This window comes from Oncorhynchus clarkii, chromosome 15, assembly GCF_045791955.1.
Source record: "Oncorhynchus clarkii lewisi isolate Uvic-CL-2024 chromosome 15, UVic_Ocla_1.0, whole genome shotgun sequence".
Taxonomy (NCBI): Eukaryota; Metazoa; Chordata; class Actinopteri; order Salmoniformes; family Salmonidae; genus Oncorhynchus; species Oncorhynchus clarkii.
Window position 1 is genome coordinate 11,542,234 of NC_092161.1, and position 25,818 is coordinate 11,568,051.

Sequence of the window (25,818 nt, forward strand, 5' to 3'; positions counted from 1 at the left end):
AAGTTAAATGTCCCAATGCTGCTTTGTTGCTAAAAAAAGAGGGCATTCAGGCTTTGTTGGCGACCTGCTTTCAAAATGGCTGTTGGTGATACAGCGTCCTGTTGTCAAATTGGCCGTTGTTATCTCTTATCAAAGCACGACATCAGGGGTAGACAACTTGTTTGGAATCTTAAAATCAGTTACTGTACAACGCTTCGTGACAGGTTTTAAAATCTGACAGAGAGACCGAGAGCGAGAGACAAGGGTACACTAAAAGATCGTTTCATCCAACTTCTTCCTACGGCGAAAAGCTTTATGCAGAGAAAATGTCTGTATGTTGAAAAGTACTTCGAAAACGAGAAGCTGCCTTTCCACAGCCAATCACCGGGGCTTACTGAAGGCTGCTATGTACCTACATGTTAGTGAAGGCTGCTATGTACCTACATGTTACTGAAGGCTGCTATGTACCTACATGTTAGTGAAGGCTGCTATAAACCTACATGTTAGTGAAGGCTGCTATAAACCTACATGTTAGTGAAGGCTGCTATAAACCTACATGTTAGCGAAGGCTGCTATCTACCTACATGTTAATGAAGGCTGCTATGTACCTACAGTGCCTTGCGAAAGTATTCGGCCCCCTTGAACTTTGCGACCTTTTGCCACATTTCAGGCTTCAAACATAAAGATATAAAACTGTATTTTGTGAAGAATCAACAACAAGTGGGACACAATCATGAAGTGGAACGACATTTATTGGATATTTCAAACTTTTTTAACAAATCAAAAACTGAAAAATTGGGCGTGCAAAATTATTCAGCCCCCTTAAGTTAATACTTTGTAGCGCCACCTTTTTCTGCGATTACAGCTGTAAGTCGCTTGGGGTATGTCTCTATCAGTTTTGCACATCGAGAGACTGAAATTTTTTCCCATTCCTCCTTGCAAAACAGCTCGAGCTCAGAGAGGTTGGATGGAGAGCATTTGTGAACAGCAGTTTTCAGTTCTTTCCACAGATTCTCGATTGGACTCAGGTCTGGACTTTGACTTGGCCATTCTAACACCTGGATATGTTTATTTTTGAACCATTCCATTGTAGATTTTGCTTTATGTTTTGGATCATTGTCTTGTTGGAAGACAAATCTCCGTCCCAGTCTCAGGTCTTTTGCAGACTCCATCAGGTTTTCTTCCAGAATGGTCCTGTATTTGGCTCCATCCATCTTCCCATCAATTTTAACCATCTTCCCTGTCCCTGCTGAAGAAAAGCAGGCCCAAACCATGATGCTGCCACCACCATGTTTGACAGTGGGGATGGTGTGTTCAGCTGTGTTACTTTTACGCCAAACATAACGTTTTGCATTGTTGCCAAAAAGTTCAATTTTGGTTTCATCTGACCAGAGCACCTTCTTCCACATGTTTGGTGTGTCTCCCAGGTGGCTTGTGGCAAACTTGAAACTACACTTTTTATGGATATCTTTAAGAAATGGCTTTCTTCTTGCCACTCTTCCATAAAGGCCAGATTTGTGCAATATACGACTGATTGTTGTCCTATGGACAGTCTCCCACCTCAGCTGTAGATCTCTGCAGTTCATCCAGAGTGATCATGGGCCTCTTGGCTGCATCTCTGATCAGTTTTCTCCTTGTATGAGCTGAAAGTTTAGAGGGACGAACAGGTCTTGGTAGATTTGCAGTGGTCTGATACTCCTTCCATTTCAATATTATCGCTTGCACAATGCTCCTTGGGATGTTTAAAGCTTGGGAAATCTTTTTGTATCCAAATCCGGCTTTAAACTTCTTCACAACAGTATCTCGGACCTGCCTGGTGTGTTCCTTGTTCTTCATGATGCTCTCTGCGCTTTTAACGGACCTCTGAGACTATCACAGTGCAGGTGCATTTATACGGAGACTTGATTACACACAGGTGGATTGTATTTATCATCATTAGTCATTTAGGTCAACATTGGATCATTCAGAGATCCTCGCTGAACTTCTGGAGAGAGTTTGCTGCACTGAAAGTAAAGGGGCTGAATAATTTTGCACGCCCAATTTTTCAGTTTTTGATTTGTTAAAAAAGTTTGAAATATCCAATAAATGTCGTTCCACTTCATAACTGTGTCCCACTTGTTGTTGATTCTTCACAAAAAAAATACAGTTTTATATCTTTATGTTTGAAGCCTGAAATGTGGCAAAAGGTCGCAAAGTTCAAGGGGGCTGAATACTTTCGCAAGGCACTGTACATGTTAGTGAAGGCTGCTATTTACCTACATGTTAGTGAAGGCTGCTATAAAGTGGAAAGTCCCCATTACATCAAATCAGGTTTGAAAGGACCGTGACCGATATGTCATCGCTAATCTGATGAACTTTTCACATGCAAGAGGACACCTCATGTAAATCGTGATGGGATACATGGGATTCCATACAAGAACTGACCATCCTGACTGCACTGATTTTTACTCAACTAAAAGAGACTGGAGAGCCACCACTCTGGGTCTAGGCTAAATCTTGAGTTGTGCCAAGAAACATGGATTTCTTTAGTTGATAGGTAAACAAGAAAATATAAAAGCTTGAAAACTATGTCAACTAACGTGCCCTGAAAAGGAGGGCACAACTGTGTAGTGATGTCAGGGGAGAAAATGCACCATGGCGACGCAGTGTAGCTGAACCTAGCAACATGAGCCATTCATCAACCACGCACACTCATAGTTGGCAGGTGGCGTGACCGTGTCTGAGCCGCGGTGCACTTCCCAGTAATGACCAGCTATGATTAACATTGACACAGACGGTCTACAGACCTCTTCACATTCAAATCAATACGTCTCCGTATTCCCAAAGTCATAAACACCAGACAGACAGCCAACATCTCTGGAAACGCTTGACTTATTACCTCAGGTGGGGAAGTTGCCCTTAGGCTCAGATCTAGGATCAGCTTTACTCGCTCCAAATCCTGACATTAAAAAAAGGGGCAATCCGCAGTTGAAACAATACATAGTTTCTGTAAAAAGCTGAGGGATGGGGCTAGAGAAAGTTAACCACTCTCAAATTCATAGACACAGCTATGGATGCAAGGACTGACCATCCACGACATCAACATTATAGTTTTAACCATGTTATGAGGCTATTAAGTATTTGTTTATATTTGCATCGTTTACAAACATTGGAGTAAATAAAACAAGCTTATATTTTGGGTTCCGACGGGGTACGACAGTTGAACTGAGCCATTTACAAAACCTTAAAACAATTTAAAAGTTTAAAATCACTTTTACATATCATCAATTTATAAGCAAAAACATGGATGTGTTAACTGCAGACTACTCCTTTAGCCATTAGGAGGTAGAACACACAATGGACCTTCGCTTGGCGTTTAGAGCTCATTTCCTCTTTACACGTAGTTTCATTGGAGAACTAGTGTTAATCCCAGCTCTGTTTGTCACATTACCACTAGAGTTAGACTGATCAATCAGGACCGATTTCAAGTTCTCATAACAATCTGTAATAGGCCTTTTTGGACGCCGATTATGGCCGATTATATTGCTGTCCACGAGGAGACTGCGTGGCAGGCTGACCACCTGTTACTCCACGAGGAGACTGCGTGGCAGGCTGACCACCTGTTACTCCACGAGGAGACTGCGTGGCAGGCTGACCACCTGTTACTCCACGAGGAGACTGCGTGGCAGGCTGACCACCTGTTACTCCACGAGGAGACTGCGTGGCAGGCTGACCACCTGTTACTCCACGAGGAGACTGCGTGGCAGGCTGACCACCTGTTACTCCACGAGGAGACTGCGTGGCAGACTGACCACCTGTTACTCCACGAGGAGACTGCGTGGCAGGCTGACCACCTGTTACTCCACGAGGAGACTGCGTGGCAGGCTGACCACCTGTTACTCCACGAGGAGACTGCGTGGCAGGCTGACCACGTGTTACTCCACGAGGAGACTGCGTGGCAGGCTGACCACCTGTTACTCCACGAGGAGACTGCGTGGCAGGCTGACCACCTGTTACTCCACGAGGAGACTGCGTGGCAGGCTGACCACCTGTTACTCAACGAGGAGACTGCGTGGCAGGCTGACCACCTGTTACTCCACGAGGAGACTGCGTGGCAGGCTGACCACCTGTTACGCGAGTGCAGCGTTAAAGGACCTCGTGGCTGCAAGGAGCCAAGGTAAGTTGCTGGCTAGTATTAAACTTAACTTGTAAAAAACAATCAATCTTCACATAATCACTAGTTAACTACACATGGTTGATGATATTACTAGGTTAACTAGCTTGTCCTGCGTTGCGTATAATCAATGCGGTGCCTGTTCATTTATCATCGATTCACAGCCTACTTCAACTTCGCCAAATGGCTGATGGTTTAACAAAAGCGCATTTGCAAAAAAAAGAAGCACATTCATTGCACAAATGTACCTAACCATAAACATCCTTTCTTAAAATCAATACGCAGAAGTATATATATTTTTAAACCTGCATATTCAGTTAAAATAAACGCGTGTTAGCAGGCGATATTAACTAGGGAAATTGTGTCACATCTCTTGCGTTCAGTGCGAGCAGAGGCGGGGTTTATGCAGCAGTTTGGGCCACCTGGCTCGTTGCGAACTGTGTTTCTTCCTAACAAAGACCGTCATTCATTTGACAGAATTTTACATAATTATGACATAACATTGAAGGTTGTGCAATGTAACAGCAATATTTAGACTTAGGGATGCCACCTGTTCGACAAAATACGGAATGGTTCCGTATTTCACTGAAAGAATAAACGTTTTGTCTTCGAAACGATAGTTTCCGGATTTGACCATATTAAATGACCAAAGGCTCGCATTTCTGTGTGTTTATTATAATTAAGTCTATGATTTGATATTTGATAGAGCAGTCTGACTGAGTGGTGGTAGGCAGCAGCAGGCTCGTAAGCATTCATTCAAACAGCACTTTACTGCGTTTGCGAGAAGCTCTTAGCAATGCTTGAAACACAGCGCTGTTTATGAATTCAAGCCTATCAACTCCCGTGATTAGGCTGGAAATACTAAAGTGCCTATAAGAACATCCATTAGTCAAAGGTATACAGTTGAAGTCGGAGGTTTACATACACCTTAGCCAAATACATTTAAACTCAGTTTTTCACAATTCCTGACATTTAATCCTAGTAAAAAAAATTCTGTCTTAGGATCAGCACTTTATTTTAAGATCGTGAAATGTCAAAATAATAGTAGAGAGAATGAGTTACTTCAGCACATTCCCAGTGGGTCAGAAGTTTACATACACTCAATTAGTATTTGGTAGCATGGTCTTTAAATTGGGTCAAACGTTTCAGGTAGCCTTCCACAAGCTTCCCACAATAAGTTGGGTGAATTTTGGCCCATTCCTCCTTACAGAGCAGGTGTAACTGAGTCAGGTTTGAAGGCCTCCTTGCTCGCACACGCTTTTTCAGTTCTGCCCACAAGTTTCTATAGAAATGAGGTCAGGGCTTTGTGATGGCCACTCCAATACCTTGACTTAAGCCATTTTGCCACAACTTTGGAAGTATGCTTGGGGTCATTGTCCATTTGGAAGACCCATTTGTGACCAAGATTTAACTTCCTGACTGATGTCTTGAGATGTTGCTTCAATATATCCAAATGATTTTCCATCTTCATGATGCCATCTATTTTGTGAAGTGCACCAGTCCCTCCTGCAGTAAAGCACCGGCACAACATGATGCTACCACCCCCGTGCTTCATGGTTGAGATGGTGTTCTTCGGCTTGCAAGCCTCCCCCTTTTTCCTCCAAACATAACAATGGTCATTATGGCCAAACAGTTCTATTTTGTTTCATCAGACCAGAGGGCATTTCTCCCAAGGATGAACCAGACTTGTGGAGGTCTACACATTTTTTTTCTGAGGTCTTGGCTGATTTATTTTGATTTTCCCATGATGTCAAGCAAAGAGGCACTGAGTTTGAAGGTAGGCCTGGAAATACATCCACAGGTACACCTCCAATTGACTCAAATGATGTCAATTAGCCTATCAGAAGCTTCGAAAGCCATGACATAATTTTCTGTAATTTTCCAAGCTGTTTAAAGGCACAGTCAACTTAGTGTATGTACATTTCTGACCCACTGGAATTGTGATACAGTGAATTATCTGTCTGTAAACAATTGTTGGAAAAATTATTTGTGTCACACAGAAAGTAGATGTCCTAACCGACTTGCCAAAACTATAGTTTGTTAACAAGAAATTTGTGGAGTGGTTGAAAAACTAGTTTTAATGACTCCAACCTTAGTGTATGTAAACGTCCAACTTCAACTGTATGAAATACAAAATGGTAGAGAGAGAAATAGTCGACGAGTCATAATTCCTATAATAACTACAACCTAAAACTTCTTACCTGGGAATATTAAAGAACTGGGAAAAATGAACCACCAGCTTTCATATGTTCTCATGTTCTGATTAAGGAACTTAAACGTTAGCTTTTCTTACATGGCACATATTGCACTTTTACTTTCTTCTCCAACACTTTGTTTTTGCATTATTTAAACCAAATTGAACATGTTTCATTATTTATTTGAGACTAAATAGATTTTATTTATGTATTATATTATTTCATTATTCATTCAGTATTGTTGTAATTGTCATCATTACAAGTATATATTATATATATATATATATATTTAAAAATTAAAAATAATGAATTTTTGGCGCTCCAATAAATCGGTATCGGTGTTGAAAAAACATTATCGATTGACCTCGAATTACCACCAGACTTATTGGACACATACGTTTCTGCGTTACTTACACATGACATCACTTAAGAATTGTTAATATTACATTGATGGTGTACTTGAACAGTAAACATTTAACACACTCCTGTTGCATCACGGTTGTTATAGCAGCCTGGTGATTCATGTCGTTGTTCTTGAGCCATAGAGAAAACTTCACACAGAGTTGGCCTTCACAACTCAAACAAATACTTCTACTCACTGACCAGATAAACAAGCATCACTTAAAACACAACAGTAGCCTGCTTAGTATGAATCCTCCATTTTTGTGGGCTGTACCTTTGTTGTAGGAATCCAATGAAGGGTGCAACCCCGGTGCCTGGTCCAATCATGATGAAGGGTTTGGAGAGGTCAGAGGGCAGGCGGAAGGAGCAGTTCTGACGCACACACACATGGACCTGAGGTCAAAGGTCAAAAAGTGTTTATGGGTGTGTCACACCTATACACTCGTATAATTTCAAAAGGTTTTACTGAGCTACAGTTCATATGGAAATCAGTCCATTGAAATAAATTCATTAGGCCCTATTCTATGGATGTCACATGACTGGGAATACAGATCCTGTTGGTCACAGATACCTGTAAAAAAAGGTAGGGGTGTGGATCAGAAAACCAGTCAGTATCTGGTGTGACCACCATTTGCCTCATGCAGCGCAGCACATCTCCTTCGCATAGAGTTGATCAGGCTGTTGATTGTGGCCAGTGGAATGTTGTCCCACTCCTCTTCAATGGCTGTGAGAATTTGCTGGATATTGGAACACACTGTCGTACACATAGATCCAGAGCATCCCAAACATGCTCAATGGGTGACATGTCTGGTGAGTATGCAGGCCATGGAAGAACTGGGACGTTTTCAGCTTCCAGGATCCTTGCGACGTGGGGCCGTGCATTATCATGCTGAAACCTGAGGTGATGGCGGTGAATTAACGGCACGAGAACGGGCCTCAGGATCTCATCACGGTACCTCTGTGCATTCAAATTACCATCAATAAAATTAAATTGTGTTCGTTGTCCATAGCTTATGCCTGCCTATACCATAACCCCACCGCCACCATGGGGCACTCAGTTGACAACACTGACATCAGCAAACCACTCGTCCACACAACGCCATACATGCGATCTGCCATCTACCCGGTAAAGTTGAAACCGGAATTCATCCATAAAGAGCAATGGCATAAAAGGTGAGCATTTTCCCACTGAAGTTGATTACGATGCTGAACTGCAGTCAGGTCAAGACCCTGGTGAGGACGACGAGCTTGCAGAAGAGCTTCCCTGAGACGGTTTCTGACAATTTGTGCAGAAATCTTTCGGTTGTGCAAACCCACAGTTTCATCAGCTGTCTGGGTGTCTGATTCTCAGACGATCCCTCAGGTGAAGAAGCCGGATGTGGATGTCCTGGGCTGGCGTGGTTACACGTGGTCTGCGGTTGTGAGGCTGGCTGGACGTACTGCCAAATTCTCTAAAACAAATGTTGGAGACAGTTTATGGTAGAGAAATTCCTGCAGTCAGCATGCCAATTGCACACTCCTTCAAAACTTGAGACACCTGTGGCATTGTGTTGTGTGACAAAACTGCACATTTTAGAGGGGCCTTTAATGTCCCCAGCACATAATAATGTGTAATAATCGTGCTGTTTAATCAGCTTCTTGATATGCCACATATGCATTATCTTTTTAAAGGAGAAATACTCACTAACAGGGATGTAAACTAATTGGTGCACAAAATGAGAGAAATAACATTTATTTCAGTTCTTGAAACAAGGGACCAACACTTTACATGTTAAGTTTATATGCACACACACGCCTAAACACAGGTGACTCCTCTACTCACCTTAGGGAGAGGTGGGGTGCTGGAGGACTGAGCCTTCCCAGGGTGCACCAGGATGGGATCAACTAGGTCAGAGAGCCAACCAGTACACAGGCCACGCCTCCCCACGGGTCTCCCAGCGCATGCTGGGAACTCTATGACGTTGAAAACAAAGTGCAGCCGACCTGGATGTCTTAAACTGGAGCTAGAGAGGAGGAGGAGGATGAGGAGGAGGAGGAGGGGGGGAAGGAGACAGAAATAGTGGAGAAAATATATGAAGGTATGGAGGACTCACTAAACAGAGAACATCCCTGGTCATCCCTACTGCCTCTGATCTGGAGAACTCACTAAACAGAGAACATCCCTGGTCATCCCTACTGCCTCTGATCTGGTGGACTCACTAAACAGAGAACATCCCTGGTCATCCCTACTGCCTCTGATCTGGTGGACTCACTAAACAGAGAACATCCCTGGTCATCCCTACTGCCTCTGATCTGGTGAACTCACTAAACAGAGAACATCCCTGGTCATCCCTACTGCCTCTGATCTGGAGGACTCACTAAACAGAGAACATCCCTGGTCATCCCTACTGCCTCTGATCTGGAGGACTCACTAAACAGAGAACATCCCTGGTCATCCCTACTGCCTCTGATCTGGAGGACTCACTAAACAGAGAACATCCCTGGTCATCCCTACTGCCTCTGATCTGGCAGACTCACTAAACAGAGAACATCCCTGGTCATCCCTACTGCCTCTGATCTGGAGGACTCACTAAACAGAGAACATCCCTGGTCATCCTGCTGCCTCTGATCTGGAGAACTCACTAAACAGAGAACATCCCTGGTCATCCCTACTGCCTCTGATCTGATGGACTCACTAAACAGAGAACATCCCTGGTCATCCCTACTGGCTCTGATCTGGAGGACTCACTAAACAGAGAACATCCCTGGTCATCCCTACTGCCTCTGATCTGATGGACTCACTAAACAGAGAACATCCCTGGTCATCCCTGCTGCCTCTGATCTGGTGGACTCACTAAACAGAGAACATCCCTGGTCATCCCTGCTGCCTCTGATCTGGTGGACTCACTACACAGAGAACATCCCTGGTCATCCCTACTGCCTCTGATCTGGTGGACTCACTAAACAGAGAACATCCCTGGTCATCCTGCTGCCTCTGATCTGGTGGACTCACTAAACAGAGAACATCCCTGGTCATCCCTACTGCCTCTGATCTGGTGGACTCACTAAACAGAGAACATCCCTGGTCATCCCTGCTGTCTCTGATCTGGAGGACTCACTAAACAGAGAACATCCCTGGTCATCCTGCTGCCTCTGATCTGGTGGACTCACTAAACAGAGAACATCCCTGGTCATCCCTACTGCCTCTGATCTGGTGGACTCACTAAACAGAGAACATCCCTGGTCACCCCTGCTGTCTCTGATCTGGAGGACTCACTAAACAGAGAACATCCCTGGTCATCCTGCTGCCTCTGATCTGGTGGACTCACTAAACAGAGAACATCCCTGGTCATCCTGCTGCCTCTGATCTGGCAGACTCACTAAACAGAGAACATCCCTGGTCATCCCTACTGCCTCTGATCTGGTGGACTCACTAAACAGAGAACATCCCTGGTCATCCCTGCTGTCTCTGATCTGGAGGACTCACTAAACAGAGAACATCCCTGGTCATCCCTACTTCCTCTGATCTGGTGAACTCACTAAACAGAGAACATCCCTGGTCATCCCTACTGCCTCTGATCTGGAGGACTCACTAAACAGAGAACATCCCTGGTCATCCCTACTGCCTCTGATCTGGAGGACTCACTAAACAGAGAACATCCCTGGTCATCCCTACTGCCTCTGATCTGGAGGACTCACTAAACAGAGAACATCCCTGGTCATCTCTACTGCCTCGGGTCTGTAGGACTCACTAAACAGAGAACATCCCTGGTCATCCCTACTGCCTCTGATCTGGCAGACTCACTAAACAGAGAACATCCCTGGTCATCCCTGCTGCCTCTGATCTGGTTTGCTTAAAATAAGGAATTTGAAAAGATTTATACTTTTAATACTTAAGTATATTTTAGCAATGACATTTACTTTTGATACTTAACTATATTTTAGACCAAATACTTTTAGACGAACTCAAGTAAAATTTTACTTGAGTCATTTTCTATTAAGGTATCTTTACTTTTACTCAAGTATGACAGCTGGGTAATTTTTCCACCACTGTATACCATAGCCGACTCTTGTTCCAGTACGTAGAGGCTAAATAAGTGACTGTATACCATAATCTTGTTCCAGTACAAATGAGGGTTAAGTGCCTTGTTCAAGGGCACATTGACAGATTTTTCAACTAGCAGTCTCAGGTAGTGTAACCAGCAACCTTTCACTTACCAGCCCAACGCTCTAACCACTAGTCTACCTGCCGCCCTAGTACAACAGCTTACCTTGCCGCGGAGTACGGTCTTGGTTGCAGTTTGGGCAAATGTTCTGAAATAAAAAAGGAAAATGCATCAGGTGAGAGGATATTACCGTAAGGAGGAATCCATCCATCGTGTCACCTTGCTGTGTAGATCACTGACAACGGCGTAAAGGAGCTGAGGGGGCGGCCTACTTCAGAGTTGAGATCCACCCACCCAACCTTCAGGTCCTATTTCCTTGTTACACACACGTTTATTTTAGAGCATACTTCTGTATTCATAAAATCATGTCGTTTTTCTCATATCCCCAGAGTGTAGATGTGGTGCATGTAGGATGGAGATAGTTCATGTCCACCATATTTCAATGTCAGCATTTGAAGGTGCCCTCTTTTGAGGTAATTTGGAGTCTGGGAACGAGGCCTCTGAGGAATATGGTACAGGAAGAGCTATAATAGTTGGGTACGGTGTGGCTCAGTTGGTAGAGCACGGTGCTTGAAATACCAGGGTATACCCTCCTCCCCCCCCCCTCAGAGTAAGTCGCTCTGAATAAGAGTCTGCTAAATATGTCAAATGTAATGGTTAGGGCGGGTGAAGAAGATCTACTACAGTCTCAGTTTTTATGTGATAAAATACCCTCAACCCATTATTCACTTCAACCCTAAAAGGTAACCAATACAACTAGAGAGGAAAGAGAACCAGAACAGCTGGACTACCTGGGCTCTACTACAGGAAACGGGTCAGGATGTATCACTGACTCTACTACAGGAAACGGGTCAGGATGTATCACTGGCTCTACTACAGGAAACGGGTCAGGATGTATCACTGGCTCTACAACAGGAAACGGGTCAGGATGTATCACTGGCTCTACTACAGGAAACGGGTCAGGATGTATCACTGGCTCTACTACAGGAAACGGGTCAGGATGTATCACTGGCTCTACTACAGGAAACGGGTCAGGATGTATCACTGGCTCTACTACAGGAAACGGGTCAGGATGTATCACTGGCTCTACTACAGGAAACGGGTCAGGATGTATCACTGGCTCTACTACAGGAAACGGGTCAGGATGTATCACTGGCTCTACTACAGGTCGCGGGTCAGGATATATCACTGACTCTACTACAGGAAACGGGTCAGGATGTATCACTGGCTCTACTACAGGAAACGGGTCAGGATGTATCACTGACTCTACTACAGGAAACGGGTCAGGATGCATCACTGACACCTGGTGTACCCATAACCCCCAGGCACTGCTGTAATCTCCCCCTGCCATTCTCATCTACAGGTTTAACATGATCATTAACCGTCTCATTCCCTCCCTGATGGTCTACAGCCCGGCCTCCGAGTTCTGACAGTAAACTTTCTATCAGAGACAACGGGGGGGGGGGGGGGGTCACATGACATCACTGGAAGAAGGAATCTGATGCATGTCACAAGATATTCCCTTCATCTTTTATAGTAGTGTCGGAGATATTTCACTCTCGGAGTGACATCTAATTTCTGTCCACTACACAAAGAGGAAAAATAATAACCACAAAGTGGATTACAATTACAAATCCCCTCTTTACCCTTTATATTCCACAGCATCTGTAGCTAGGAGACACAATGCCACAGGAAAGATAATGATTAGGCACAGAGTGTTACTCCACCTTAAACTCACTCAGTCAAACCTAATGGGACACCACGAGGCCAGTAAATGTGTTTTAACACAGACACAGTCAGAGATGTAGCGATCGTTAACCTGTGGCCTGCCCTGCCCTCCACAGCTCCGTAGCTATGCCCCTGTGAAATATAGTAGGATAGTCTATGACAGGACCCCAGCAACAGCTATTGGACCCAAAACGCTTCCACCAGTACATTCTTCACCAGGGTACGTATGTCCCCATTTAAATATGTCCACATTTCTGCATCGCCCAGTTCTTCTACTGAAAAGGTGTTGCTGTTTTTTTATTTCACCTTTACAAGATAAAGCAAAGCAGTGCGACAAAAACAACAGAGTTACACATGGATTAAACAAACGTACAGTCAATAACACAATAGAAAAAGTCTATATACAGTGTGTGCAAATGTTGTAAGATTAGGGAGGTAAGGCAATAAATAGGCCAATAGTAGCGAAGTAACTACAATTTAGCATTAACACTGGAGTGATAGATGTGCAGATGAGGATGTGCAAATAGAGATACCGGGGTGCAACATAGCAAAAATAAATAACAATATGGGGATGAGGTAGTTGGGTGGGCTATTTACAGATGGGCTGTGTACAGGTGCAATGATCGGTAAACTGCTCTGACAGCTGATGCTTAGTTAGTGAGGGAGAGGCTTAAAGTTAGTGAGGGAGATGCTTGAAGTTAGTGAGGGAGATGCTTGAAGTTAGTGAGGGAGATGCTTGAAGTTAGTGAGGGAGATGCTTGAAGTTAGTGAGGGAGATGCTTGAAGTTAGTGAGGGAGATGCTTGAAGTTAGTGAGGGAGATGCTTGAAGTTAGTGAGGGAGATGCTTGAAGTTAGTGAGGGAGATGCTTAAAGTTAGTGAGGGAGATGCTTAAAGTTAGTGAGGGAGATGCTTAAAGTTAGTGAGGGAGATGCTTAAAGTTAGTGAGGGAGATGCTTAAAGTTAGTGAGGGAGATGCTTAAAGTTAGTGAGGGAGATGCTTGAAGTTAGTGAGGGAGATGCTTGAAGTTAGTGAGGGAGATGCTTGAAGTTAGTGAGGGAGATGCTTGAAGTTAGTGAGGGAGATGCTTGAAGTTAGTGAGGGAGATGCTTGAAGTTAGTGAGGGAGATGCTTGAAGTTAGTGAGGGAGATGCTTGAAGTTAGTGAGGGAGATGCTTGAAGTTAGTGAGGGAGATGCTTGAAGTTAGTGAGGGAGATGCTTGAAGTTAGTGAGGGAGATGCTTAAAGTTAGTGAGGGAGATGCTTAAAGTTAGTGAGGGAGATGCTTAAAGTTAGTGAGGGAGATGCTTGAAGTTAGTGAGGGGGATGCTTGAAGTTAGTGAGGGAGATGCTTGAAGTCAGTGAGGGAGATGCTTGAAGTCAGTGAGGGAGATGCTTGAAGTCAGTGAGGGAGATGCTTAAAGTTAGTGAGGGAGAGGCTTAAAGTTAGTGAGGGAGATGCTTGAAGTTAGTGAGGGAGATGCTTGAAGTTAGTGAGGGAGATGCTTGAAGTTAGTGAGGGAGATGCTTGAAGTCAGTGAGGGAGATGCTTAAAGTTAGTGAGGGAGATGCTTAAAGTTAGTGAGGGAGATATAAGCTAAAGACTTATATGTTACCATAAGGGCTGTGTCACAACATTGGACATTAAGTCGTGACACAGCCTCTTTGTAGGAGGACATTGCAACTTACAAGTGCAAATGGGACACATAACACAGTTCTAGTCTAAGTATTTTTTATGAGTATTAGATTACTTTTATGTACAATATGTATTGATCTGATGGAAAGGGCATTTCCAACTGGCTTCAAACAAATGTACATAAGTAATCCTCAGCGCGAGTCTAGGCTTTATGCCATGAGACACTATAAAGTCTAACTGTTTACAGCCAATAGTTCTGTGTGTCAGGGGTGACCAAATGGTGAGACAAGATGGAATCACTGATGGGTGGCAAAATGTGCAATTTAACTATTTCCTTTTTGCAGTCCTATAGATCAAGACTTGATTGAAGCAATGCAGGAACATTGGTTTGGTAATTTAGGATTCAGTAAAATGTTTGTAAAAATCCAAGTTGGGTCAAAAAAGAAGGGGAAAAAAAAGAAAGATGTAAGTTGAGGGAAAACGCTCTATGTAAAATTATATTGAACCTGCATTCACTGAGGCTATACTGCCCTCTGCTGGTTAGATGAGAAATACCAGTACACCACTTAGATACGCTCACTGTATTGACCATTAGAAACTAGAGACATGTTTTGTGACGTGTAAAAGCTAAACAATGCCCTCTGATTAGCTCATACATTATGACCGACAGGAGAGGGAGTGTGCTCTGACCTATGAGGAGGCTGAGAGGGGGCTGGCAGGCGGGGAAAGCCTTGAGCAGGTCCAATAGGCCGAGGTTGTGGTCTCTGACATACAGGTTGTAGTCGGCTGATCCCTGTTTACTACACAGCTCCTGTAGTCTCCTCTTCTCACCACTGTCTCCTGTACACTCCACCAGGGAACGGAGGAACGCCTGAGAAAATACTAAGTAGCATTATACACCACATTGCACAGAACCTATTGTCCCAGATATAGTTTGGACTCCCGAGGGGCGCAGCGGTCTAAGGCACTGCGTCTCAGTGCTAGAGGCATCACTACAGACACCCTGGTTCGAATCCAGGCTGAATCACAACCGGCCGTGATTGGGAGTCCCATAGGGCGGTGCACAATTTGCCCAGCGTCGCCCGGTTTTGGCCGGGGTAGGCCGTCATTGTAAATAAGAATTTGTCCCTAACTGACTTGCCTAATTAAAAAAATGTATTAAAAAAATGTAACTTAAAAAAAATAGTTCATATTTGTAGTTTCCTCTGGACTGCTGGAACTTGTTACATTGTTACATTGACACCTTGACAAACAAGACAATGGCAAGTTGGCTGAGGCAGAGACAGACTTGGCACCCAGGCATCATTCCTGCACCATACTGTACCTGCCAACACTGCAACCTTAGCTGTCTGCCACACACGCTCAGAAGGACCTAGAGTGTCGATCTTACTGCAGTGCAGTAAACTTTTACAGACAGGTTCTGGACTGGCTAGTTCAGGTATAGGAAGTGAAAGGAGAAGGGACCTTCTTAGGGACCGTCCTGATCTCCAGACTCCAGGTGAGCAGGTAGTGCAGAGTGCTGTTCTCTGGGATGTAGGAGGGGATCTGAGCAGCTGGAGGGAAACAACACTGGGTCACATTTTACGTCGATTACATATACTGTGTGTAGTTACATAGAGTTGTAATATATTTGTTTAATGTCATCACTAGAGCTATATAGTATATAGAGACTATAAGAAAAACACAGCATACTTTTCTTCTTGGTTTCTTTTCGTAGTGAGAGCTGGATGCGGTTGCTCTTCTGATCCTCTAGGCCCAGTCTACGGAGCAGCTCCCCCACCTCGGAGGCTCTGTTAGGGCAGAGCACATCAAGCGAGTCCCCAGGCTGGTAGGCCATAGGGTGGGACTGGGTACACAAAGGAGAGGATGGAGTAAAGAAACTACTTTAACCACCATTTCGATCTATTGACCTACCTATTGGTCTCTATATGAAAAACCATGTTGTAAGAGTGGCCACTCACTGAGATGTCCATCTCGATCAGAAGGGCTGTTTTAACTGAGTCGTCTCTGGTCAGCTGGACTGCCCTGGAGATGGGAACCTCGTGAAGAGTCTCCTTACTGACCGGAGCATTGGTCTGGGAAGGGACAGGATATGAGGAGCTAGTGATGTTAGAAAATCAAACAAATATGAGTTGAGAGACAACCCACCTCTTCTTCTATGGTGGCTTCCTGAAGAATGACATCCAGGTAGGGTGGAGGCAGAGCTGGGATGTTAAGGGCCAACTCAGACAGCGGAGGCAAGGAGCGTGTCAGAGAGGCCTCTACAACAGCAGGGGGAGCCCCAGTTTGTCCACTCTGTGTCGTCAACACTGACTTGCGTTCAGAGACAACACTATCAAGTTTAAGAGCAGTCCCAGTGTTGTCGGTCGCTGACACCGTTATGAGATCAGTAACTGAGCTCCCGGTCTCTGATGCTAAAACAGCCAAAGAATCAGTTTTAGCACTCGCTGCTGTTGTGAGGGATTTGGTAATCTGGGATTCTGATTCGTTGAGACTCAGGAGGTGGAGTTTGATGTCTGTTGCTGACGATTCAGGCGTTTCGTTCGACGATACTCTCTGGTCCCTAACATGGCCATCTCTCTCAGGCTGAGGGGCGGCCATCTTGGATAACGCTCCTCTGATCGCCTCCCACAGTCCTTCAAGCCAGGGGTCCAACACCAACTCGAGCCTGGACACACACACACACACACACACACACACACACACACACACACACACACACACACACACACACACACACACACACACACACACACACACACACACACACACACACACACACACACACACACACACACACACACACACACACACACACACACACACACACACAGTTTGGATTAAGAGCTAAACTATTAACATGAGACAGCCCCTAAGAGGCCACTACCAACTGAAGCCTGGACAGAAAGCAACGACTATTCAGACTCAGAGATAAGCAGTGTGATGGAACCGAAAGATAACGTGCCACACAACACAAATGAGGTGACAGGAGGTACGTGGGGAAAGCACATTAAAAGTCTGTCTCTATTCATGCCACTTTCATTGTACCCCTACTTTAAAGCTTCTTAGGTGAGTGCCAGGATTTAAAGTGATTCTCATACATCAACATGTAGAATTATTTTAGTATATGTATTATTTTCCCAATTCAAAAACCTTGGGCCTTACCCTACACCGTCGTCTGCATGTCCTGTTGCATAGAAACGTTTAGCACCAAGATCCAGTAGACGGCTGTCAATAGTCTTCCCACATTTGCAGAAATCTGCATAGTTTGTATCGCCCAGAGCTGGAGCAGAGAAAAATAAATCTTATTTTAAAGCCATAGTAGCAATTTATCTCAGCACTAGGCATTTCGTCTGAGACACACAATTCTTCTTTACCTAAAAAAGCATAGCAGAGGTGTGCATAGAGGTCACGGGGCAGGGTCTTTTTCTTGATTCTCTTGACAAACTTCTGGGCTGTATCTGGTGGGTCCCCATCCCCTGTGGTCGACACAACGAACACCACAGGAGAACTCTCCTTCTCCAAGTTAAACTGAGGGTGGGATACACAAAACAGGATCAGTTATTCACATGAGAATAGAAGAGGCCAGTAACAACATCTACCACAAATACACTCATACATAGGCCTAGTTAAGTTTCCTTAGCAGATCGATTGTTGGTGATGTTTCCCATTGTAGGTGTTGTGCCTGCATTGGAATGCATGCCATGGGAGGGCAGGTTGACACTATTTTGTCTTTTATAACTTTACCTTGTGTCCTTCACTCAAGCAGCAGATATCAGCAAACAGTCCCCTCTCCTCGGCCTCGTCAGCTATCCCCTCGGCTATGGACTGGGCCTGGCCTTTCTGAGACCCGTACAGAACCAGGAACCGAGGCTTTAACTCACAAGGCATTCTGCTGGACAAGTGGAAACAACAAAAGTCAGTGAAACTTTACGTTATTGCAAGCAAATCTATAAATTGTTGTGGCAACATTGTTTTGTTGATGACAATAGGAACATTGTGCAGAAACTGAGAAGCATCATCCGTACTGACACTGATCCGTCCATTTCAACTCGACAACAGATTAAAAACAGAGCCAAGTAAAACTGAATTCCATAATAGATCATCCAGGACTGAGTACATTTCATGCATCTTACCTACACGATCGGAAAGTTGAAGAGCTCGTAGCAGATCCCAGTGGAATTCCTTTTGTAACATTGTATAAACCTTTGAACACGTTCAGCACTGTACAAATCCTACCCAGAAGTTACGTCACTTGTGACGCACGGCATACACCAGGAAAGAACAGGCTGTCCTAATGCACGTGGATTTGTGTCCATTTATTTATCTAACGGTTAACATAACACGAACTGCTTTTCTCTGATATGAGGATGCTTTTGGAGAACATCTCTCTGCTTATCAGGACTGACAGGCAAGATAGCTGTTAAAACTCCTGAGTGCCAGTCTTCCAGCTCTGGACACTGACCAGCTACTAAACTCAGTGGTGGAGTCCGATATAATTTATTTGGTGGAAGTGACAGACAAAAATGGCGCTAACTAACGTTAGCTCACAAGCCAAATATTGAATTCACTTTTCTGGACAATTTACTCAAGCCTGGGAAAGAGCTTGACGATACCAGTAAAACTGCAAAATTAGCTGTCTGATAGTTTGCTAAAAATATATACGTATTCACCCCAAAACATTATAAAACAAATACAGTTACGGAGTTTTAAACTCCTTGATACAATATTTTCAACACACTTTTCAACTTTAGCACCAAAGACGTCTCGACTACACCGCGAGATTAGAGTGATAGAATCGCGAGACTGGAAGAACTCATTTGGCAACGGGATAATAGGAGGGATTTGGAAAATAAAGTAAATTAAAACATTATATGCACAACATCTCTCTCAAACCGTTAATTGTATAAAAGGCAACTGAAATCTATGTTCATAATATAGTTTTTTAAAAAATTAAAAAATCTTATCAACCTCCCCCTCCCCACTTTGTCTCGCCCTCCCCGCCCTGAGATCCTTCCAGAAGTCGCCGGCAGACCCGTGCGACCAAGTGCTCAGCAACACTCCACTTTTTCACCGATAATAGTCTGAATTTCAGCCATTGGACACTTCTGAAGTGTCGCCGTCTTTCAGCCCAAAATGTCCGCTATGGGGCAGCTCGCGTTCGATGAGTATGGACGGCCGTTCATCATCATCAAAGACCAGGATAAGAAGACTCGCTTATCGGGCCTTGATGCACTGAAGGTACAACGGATTTAGCAGGTCCCGTTAGCTAGCATGGCACTTCATTAATGGTTCAGCATCTTACCAAGGCACATTTGCAAAACACTTTGCAACTTCAGACCCACTTAGTTTAGTTGGCTAACGAGTACGTTTAGTTATTATGGATTTATAGTTAACATTCTGAGCCAATCAAATGGTATCTTTAATTTATGTTGTACAAGTTGGCTAGTTAGCCGATTAGCTACGGCATGCTAAGTCTGCCCATGTGCTTATTTTCTGAAGAGGCCAGTGAGTCGCGGCTGGTTTTCAAATTAACAATTGAATCATTTAATTAGTTAATGTTATCATACGTTGTGTTTTCTCACTTAGTTATGATGAATAATAAATAAAGTGCAATTCATAGTTTGGTTTTGTTGAACGTGCGTATGCTGTCATGCAGCTAACGTTAACTAGTTCGCTAGCTAAGTAGCTTAGCCACAGTTAGCGGTCTAATCTAGATGAAAGGTTTGTCAATTGCTTCTTGACCCTGACTGAGAGTTTGACCAACGTCAAGTTGTCAAACATTAATTTGCACGGACATGGCCATCTACCTAGTTGATCATTCCCGCAGCATCCCTCCCTCAGCCGCAGTGAAGAAATCCACCAGATTTGCTTTTGTGTTTTGCAGTCTCACATCATGGCAGCAAAGGCGGTTGCCTCGACGCTGAGGACGTCACTAGGACCAAACGGTAAGCCCAAACAGCCACACCGAAGCTTATTCATTCACAGCGCTGTGATAAAGCCACTGCTAGTATTTGTGTGTGCTCTACCCCTCTGGTTACTTAACACAGTAACAGCTACCTACGGCTACACATTCATCTTGGAAGTACATTTAACCTCCCACCTTCACTTTTCCTCTTTCATTAGGCCTGGACAAGATGATGGTTGACAGGGATGGGGAGGTGACTGTCACCAACGACGGAGCCACCATCCTCAGCATGATGGATGTGGACCACCAGATCGCCAAGCTCATGGTGGAGCTCTCCAAGTCTCAGGACGACGAGATCGGAGACGGGACCACCGGAGTCGTTGGTATGGTCCCCTATATATTTGAGTCTCCCAGATTGATCTTTGACTCATTAGCTTATTAATTAAACAATTGGGGTCTATTGCATCTCTACCCTGTTAGTAGGCTGTCATTGTAAATAAGAATTTGATCTTAACTGACTTGCCTAGTTAAAAAAAAAAACATTGGATGGTAGACTACTCCTGGTTCCGTTTTTTTTGTGCCAATCCAGACATTGGATTAAAATTGCAGAGTGCTCCTCTTCCCCTCCCTTACACCAGTCACTCTGTCCCCAGTGGAGTGGTCTGACATTGACAGGGGATACAGCACCACGGCTCTCTCACCTCTCATCTAGGATCTTCGTCTTACCTGGGGCTTGTGAGAGAGCTGACAATTTCTGAAAGCCATGCACATTACCTGCAATTCTTTCTATGATACAATTGTTAATCAATGCAGAATCATATTGGTACACTCATCCAAACAAACTCCTCCCCCCTCTCCAGTGCTGGCTGGTGCTCTCCTGGAGGAGGCAGAGCAGCTGCTGGACAGGGGCATCCACCCCATCCGTATCTCTGACGGTTACGACCAGGCCGCCAAGATTGCCATCGCGCAGCTGGACAAGATTAGCGAGACTTTTCCTTACGACCCCAGCAACACAGAGCCACTCATCCAGACCGCCATGACCACACTCGGTTCCAAAGTGTGAGTTTTACTGGAAGTTGGTGCTTTTTTTTGTGTGGTTTTCATGACAACTTTCAGAAATGTCAGTTATGGTCCAGCTAGCTATTGGCATGGCAACGTGGTGTAGAGTTTTGAGCTCTTTGCACAAATTGGTTTGGCCCGGACGTGATGGCATACGTGTATAATTTATGAACCTGACCGTTGGTTTCATTAGGTCTCATACACATTTCTCTCCCCATCTTCCTTCTTTCAGGATCAACCGCTGCCACAGACAGATGGCGGAGATCGCGGTGAACGCCGTCCTGACGGTGGCGGACATGAACCGTAAGGACGTGGACTTTGAGCTGATCAAGATGGAGGGCAAGGTGGGAGGCAAGCTGGAGGACACCCAGCTCATCAAGGGAGTCATCATAGACAAGGAGTTCAGCCACCCTCAGATGCCCAAGGTACACAATCACACACAAGACGGCAGCGGTGCCACAGCCATAGTGTTAGCATGCCTATGCTGTCACCTCCGATGTAAACCTAGGATGCAGTGTATGTTACTCCTCTTCCCCTCCCTTACACCAGACACTCTGTCCCCTGTGGAGTGGTCTGACATTGACAGGGGATACAGCACCACGGCTCTCTCACCTCTCATCTAGGATCTTCATTTTACATGGGGCTTGTGAGAGAGCTGACAATTTCTTATAGACTTAACTTTTTACATTTTATTTTACCTTTATTTAACTGGGCAGGTCAGTTAAGAACAAATTCTTATTTTCAATGACTGCCTAGGAACAGTGGGTTAAAGATACGATTATTTTAGCCCATCCAAGTCTAAAGCACTCCCTTTTTAAATCGTATTTAGCAAGGTAAATCATCCAGTTATCTTCTACAACAATCTCATTTACTCCTTCTTCCCTCAGCTCCTGAAAGACACAAAGATGGCCATCCTGACCTGCCCGTTTGAGCCCCCTAAGCCCAAGACCAAGCACAAGCTGGACGTGACCTGTGTGGAGGAATACAAGGCCCTGCAGAAGTACGAGAAGGACAAGTTCCTGGAGATGATCAAACAGGTCAGTCACACAACCTTTTTATAACTTTAGCAGCTGTGTTGTAGAGATAGTATGTTCCTGTCATTGTCAGCCTAACTGGAAGATGTGTATATGAAGGACCCTCATTTAATTAAATATAATCTAAACTAACTGAATGTCATGTGATGAAATAAATAAAAGTGAAAATATGTCGTTGTAACTTTTTTTTTCAGATCAAGGATACTGGCGCTAACCTGGCCATCTGCCAGTGGGGCTTTGACGACGAGGCTAACCACCTGCTGCTGCAGAATGAGCTGCCCGCCATCCGCTGGGTCGGAGGGCCTGAGATCGAGGTGAGACACGCGGACATCATGCCATTCAGCTGCAAAATTTTAGTTTATTTTCCCTCTGTGTATTCCTGTGTTGCTAACCTCCGTTTCACCCTGCCTCAGCTGATTGCCATAGCGACAGGAGGCCGCATCGTGCCACGGTTCTCTGAGCTGACCGCCGAGAAGCTGGGTTCAGCCGGCGTCGTCAAGGAGATCTGCTTCGGCACCACCAAGGACCGCATGCTGGTCATCGAGGAGTGCAAGAACTCCAGGGCAGTCACCATCTTCATCCGTGGAGGAAACAAGATGGTGGGTGGACTGCTAGTGTTGACTGTTGGAGACGATGCTAAGGGGCTGATAATCGGTTTATGTAGACAGTTCAGAGATTCCCAATCATTGGTATCTCTTTCGGGTGGACAATTTTGGTCCTGGAGAGCTGTCGGTGTGCTTTAATTGCAGCCCAGCATTAACTGTCCTATTTATTTATTTTCCCTGTCAGATCATTGAGGAGGCTAAGCGCGCGTTGCATGACGCGCTGTGTGTCATCCGTAACCTGGTCAGGGACAACCGCATCGTGTACGGGGGCGGAGCCTCTGAGATCGCCTGTGCCCTCGCCGTCAACCAGGCCGCTGACAAGGTACAGTGTGCATACACCATTAACACACCGTATCAGGTCAAACATCTACAGTACCTTTTAGAAAGTATTCACAGCCCTAAACATTTTCCACATTTTGTTGTTACAAAGTGGGAATAAATGGGTTTGTCTTTTTTGTTTGTTTTTGTTAGTGATCTACACATTTGGAACATTTAAAATAAAAAGTGAAATCTTAATTTAGATAAGTATTCAAACCCCTGAGACAATACATGTTAGAATCCCCTTTGGCAGCGAGTCTTTCTGGATAAGTCTCTTAACAGATTTGCACACTTGGATTGTGCAACATTTGCCGCTAATAAATAAAATATTCAAGCTCTGTGAAGATGTTATTGTTCATGGCGAGACAGCCATTTTCAGATCTTCCCATAGATTTTCTCTTAGTAATCTTAGTAATCTTTTTTTTTTTTCTTTCTGAAAAACTCCCCAGTCCTTAACAATTACAAGCATACCCATAACATGACACAGCCACCACTATGCTTGAACATATGGAGAGTGGTTCTCGGTGGTGTTTTATGTTTGGGGCAAATTGTATTGAGTAACTTTGGATGGTGTTACTTCACCATGCTCAATGGGTTATTCTGTTTTGTTTTTATGTTTACCCATCTACCAATATGTACCCTTTGCAAGGCATTGGAAAATGCCTGGTCTTTGTGGATGAATCTGTTTGAAATTCATTGCTCGACTGAGGAACTTTACAGATAATTGTGTGTGTGGGGTATCGGGATGAGATAGTCAGTCATTCAAATTTTGTTAAACACTTATTGCACACTTATGTGACTTGAACACATTTTTACTCCTGAACTTATTTAGGCTTGCCTACTTATCGACTCAATAAATTTCAGCTTGTCATTTCTATTTCATTTGTACAAATGTAGAAAAATATAATTCCACTTTGACATTATGGGGTTTTGGGTCTAGGCCAGTGACACGTCTACATTTAATCCATTTTTAATCCTGGCTGTAACATTTTTTTTTGTTGTTGAAAAAAATCAAAGGGTATGAATAGTTTCTGAAGGCACTGTAAAACCTTGTATTGTAGCGTGACTCTGTAACAGTAATAGCCTGATCAGTTATCTGAAACAAAGCCGTGTGCTCATCTCTCCCTCTACTCTTTCTGCAGTGCCCATCTCTGGAGCAATATGCCATGCGTTCGTTTGCTGATGCCCTGGAGGTGATCCCCATGGCCCTGGCAGAGAACAGCGGGCTCAACTCCATCCAGACCATGACTGAGGTCCGTGCCAGGCAGGTCACGGAGTCCAACCCAGCCCTGGGCATCGACTGTCTGCACCTCAATACCAACGGTAAGGATAGAATCACAATGTGGGAAATGTAATAAAATAAGTAGATTTAATAAAAGTTATTTGGATATACAAAAGATAGGTAACATTGGTATATTTACAAACACTTAATATAAAGCATGTGTCAAACTCATTCCACAGAGGGCCAAGTGTCTGGGTTTTTGCTCAGCCCTTGTACTTTGATGAATTAAGGTTACTAGTGAGTAAGGAACTCACCTGATTCTCTTCAATTGACAGGGAAAAACCAGCAGGCACTAGGCCCTTCATGGAATGAGTTTGACATCCTTGATATAAAGCATTAGATCTTTTCCTAAATAAATGTTATTGATGTTGACCCTCTTCTCTCCCCCAGACATGAAGCAGCAGCATGTTATTGAGACTCTTCATGGGAAGAAGCAGCAGATCTCTCTGGCCACACAGGTAGTCAAAATGATCCTGAAGATAGACGACATCAGAAGCCCTGGAGAGTCAGAAGACTAGGGACCTCCCACTGAGCGCATGCTCGGCCTGGTCTTCTAGAACTGTGTTCTTCTAATTTAGAATGTTCCGGAACAGAGGCATTCTAGAATGGCTGTGTTTATAGAATGTTCTAGAACTCAAATGCAGAGTTCTAGAATGTTCCTGTGATCTAGAGAAGCCTTTAGGCACTTGTCGAGCACTGTGTCCAACCCTGAGTACTGTTATTTATCATTTGATACTGAACCCCACACACACACACCAGCTCTTGTAATGCTGAAGTCATCAATAAAATGTTGGTCTGTGCAATTTCTTTCTTGTGGATTGCCCCCCCCCCCCCCCCCCCGATGATACAATACTATTAAATGATTGTTTAGTACACTCTTGTAGGTAAAAAAATATATATATATACAGTTGAAGGAAGTTTAAATATATTGGTTAAAGGTGTATCACAATTCCTGACATTCAACCCTAGTAAAAATTCCCAGTCTTCAGTCAGTTAGGATCACCACTTTATTTTAAGAATAATAGTAGAGAAGGATTTATTTCTTTCATCACATTCCCGGTGGGTCAGAAGTTTACATGCTACCAAATACTAATTGAGTGTATTGCCTTTAAATTGTTTAACTTGGGTCAAAAGTTTTGGGTAGCCTTCCACGGTAAGTTATGTGAATTTTGGCCCATTCCTCCAGACAGAGCTGGTGTAACTGAGTCAGGTTTGGAGGCCTCCTTGCTCACATGCTTTTTCAGTTCTGCCCACCAATTTTCTATGGGATTGAGGTCAGGGCTTTGGGATGGCCACACCAATACCTTGACTTTGTTGTCCTTAAGTCATTTTGCCACAACTTTGGAAGTATGCTTGGGGTCATGACCCATTGGC

General features: G+C 44.2%; 2 protein-coding genes and 2 non-coding genes across 8 annotated transcripts in view; 3 read left to right on the forward strand and 1 right to left on the reverse strand.

Annotated features, from left to right (window-relative positions):
* Positions 1-19,250, reverse strand: part of LOC139366905 (methionine synthase reductase-like) — a 28,515-nt gene extending 9,265 nt beyond the window's left edge. Inside the window, exons 1-12 of one of the 5 annotated variants that reach the window (XM_071104649.1) lie at positions 18,375-19,250; positions 17,986-18,130; positions 17,616-17,769; positions 17,404-17,521; positions 16,387-16,906; positions 16,200-16,313; positions 15,931-16,084; positions 15,703-15,791; positions 14,929-15,109; positions 10,980-11,022; positions 8,552-8,732; positions 7,004-7,122 (exon numbers count right to left, since the gene is read on the reverse strand). In XM_071104649.1, coding sequence (XP_070960750.1) covers positions 7,004-7,122; positions 8,552-8,732; positions 10,980-11,022; positions 14,929-15,109; positions 15,703-15,791; positions 15,931-16,084; positions 16,200-16,313; positions 16,387-16,906; positions 17,404-17,521; positions 17,616-17,769; positions 17,986-18,129 — 1,817 coding nt within the window. In that variant the 5' untranslated portion in view covers position 18,130; positions 18,375-19,250. Of the gene's footprint in view, positions 1-7,003; positions 7,123-8,551; positions 8,733-10,979; positions 11,023-14,928; positions 15,110-15,702; positions 15,792-15,930; positions 16,085-16,199; positions 16,314-16,386; positions 16,907-17,403; positions 17,522-17,615; positions 17,770-17,985; positions 18,134-18,266; positions 18,290-18,374 lie in introns of those variants that run through there. The other 4 variants (XM_071104651.1, XM_071104652.1, XM_071104653.1 and 1 more) reach the window with 4 other exon arrangements.
* LOC139366906 (T-complex protein 1 subunit epsilon-like) lies at positions 19,244-25,247 on the forward strand. The gene is made up of 11 exons (XM_071104655.1): positions 19,244-19,479; positions 20,126-20,186; positions 20,365-20,529; positions 21,007-21,205; positions 21,438-21,630; positions 22,093-22,242; positions 22,434-22,553; positions 22,653-22,838; positions 23,029-23,166; positions 24,305-24,485; positions 24,835-25,247. The coding sequence occupies exons 1-11, from the start codon at positions 19,375-19,377 to the stop codon at positions 24,960-24,962; spliced, it is 1,626 nt and encodes a 541-aa protein (XP_070960756.1). The 5' UTR covers positions 19,244-19,374; the 3' UTR covers positions 24,963-25,247.
* LOC139367256 (small nucleolar RNA SNORA49) lies at positions 20,765-20,898 on the forward strand. The gene has a single exon (XR_011626851.1). It is a non-coding gene; the product is annotated as a small nucleolar RNA SNORA49 (small nucleolar RNA).
* Positions 21,735-21,868, forward strand: LOC139367255 (small nucleolar RNA SNORA49). Its single transcript, XR_011626850.1, has one exon. It is a non-coding gene; the product is annotated as a small nucleolar RNA SNORA49 (small nucleolar RNA).
* Positions 25,248-25,818: the final 571 nt, after the last annotated feature.

Bases quoted from the DNA above. Each gene is read 5' to 3' on its own strand.
- LOC139366906 (XM_071104655.1), top strand. From the start codon at position 19,375: ATGTCCGCTATGGGGCAGCTCGCGTTCGATGAGTATGGACGGCCGTTC. The intron at 19,480-20,125 runs GTACAACGGATT...TGTGTTTTGCAG, and splicing joins CGGGCCTTGATGCACTGAAG to TCTCACATCATGGCAGCAAA. The intron at 22,839-23,028 runs GTGGGTGGACTG...TTTCCCTGTCAG, and splicing joins TCCGTGGAGGAAACAAGATG to ATCATTGAGGAGGCTAAGCG.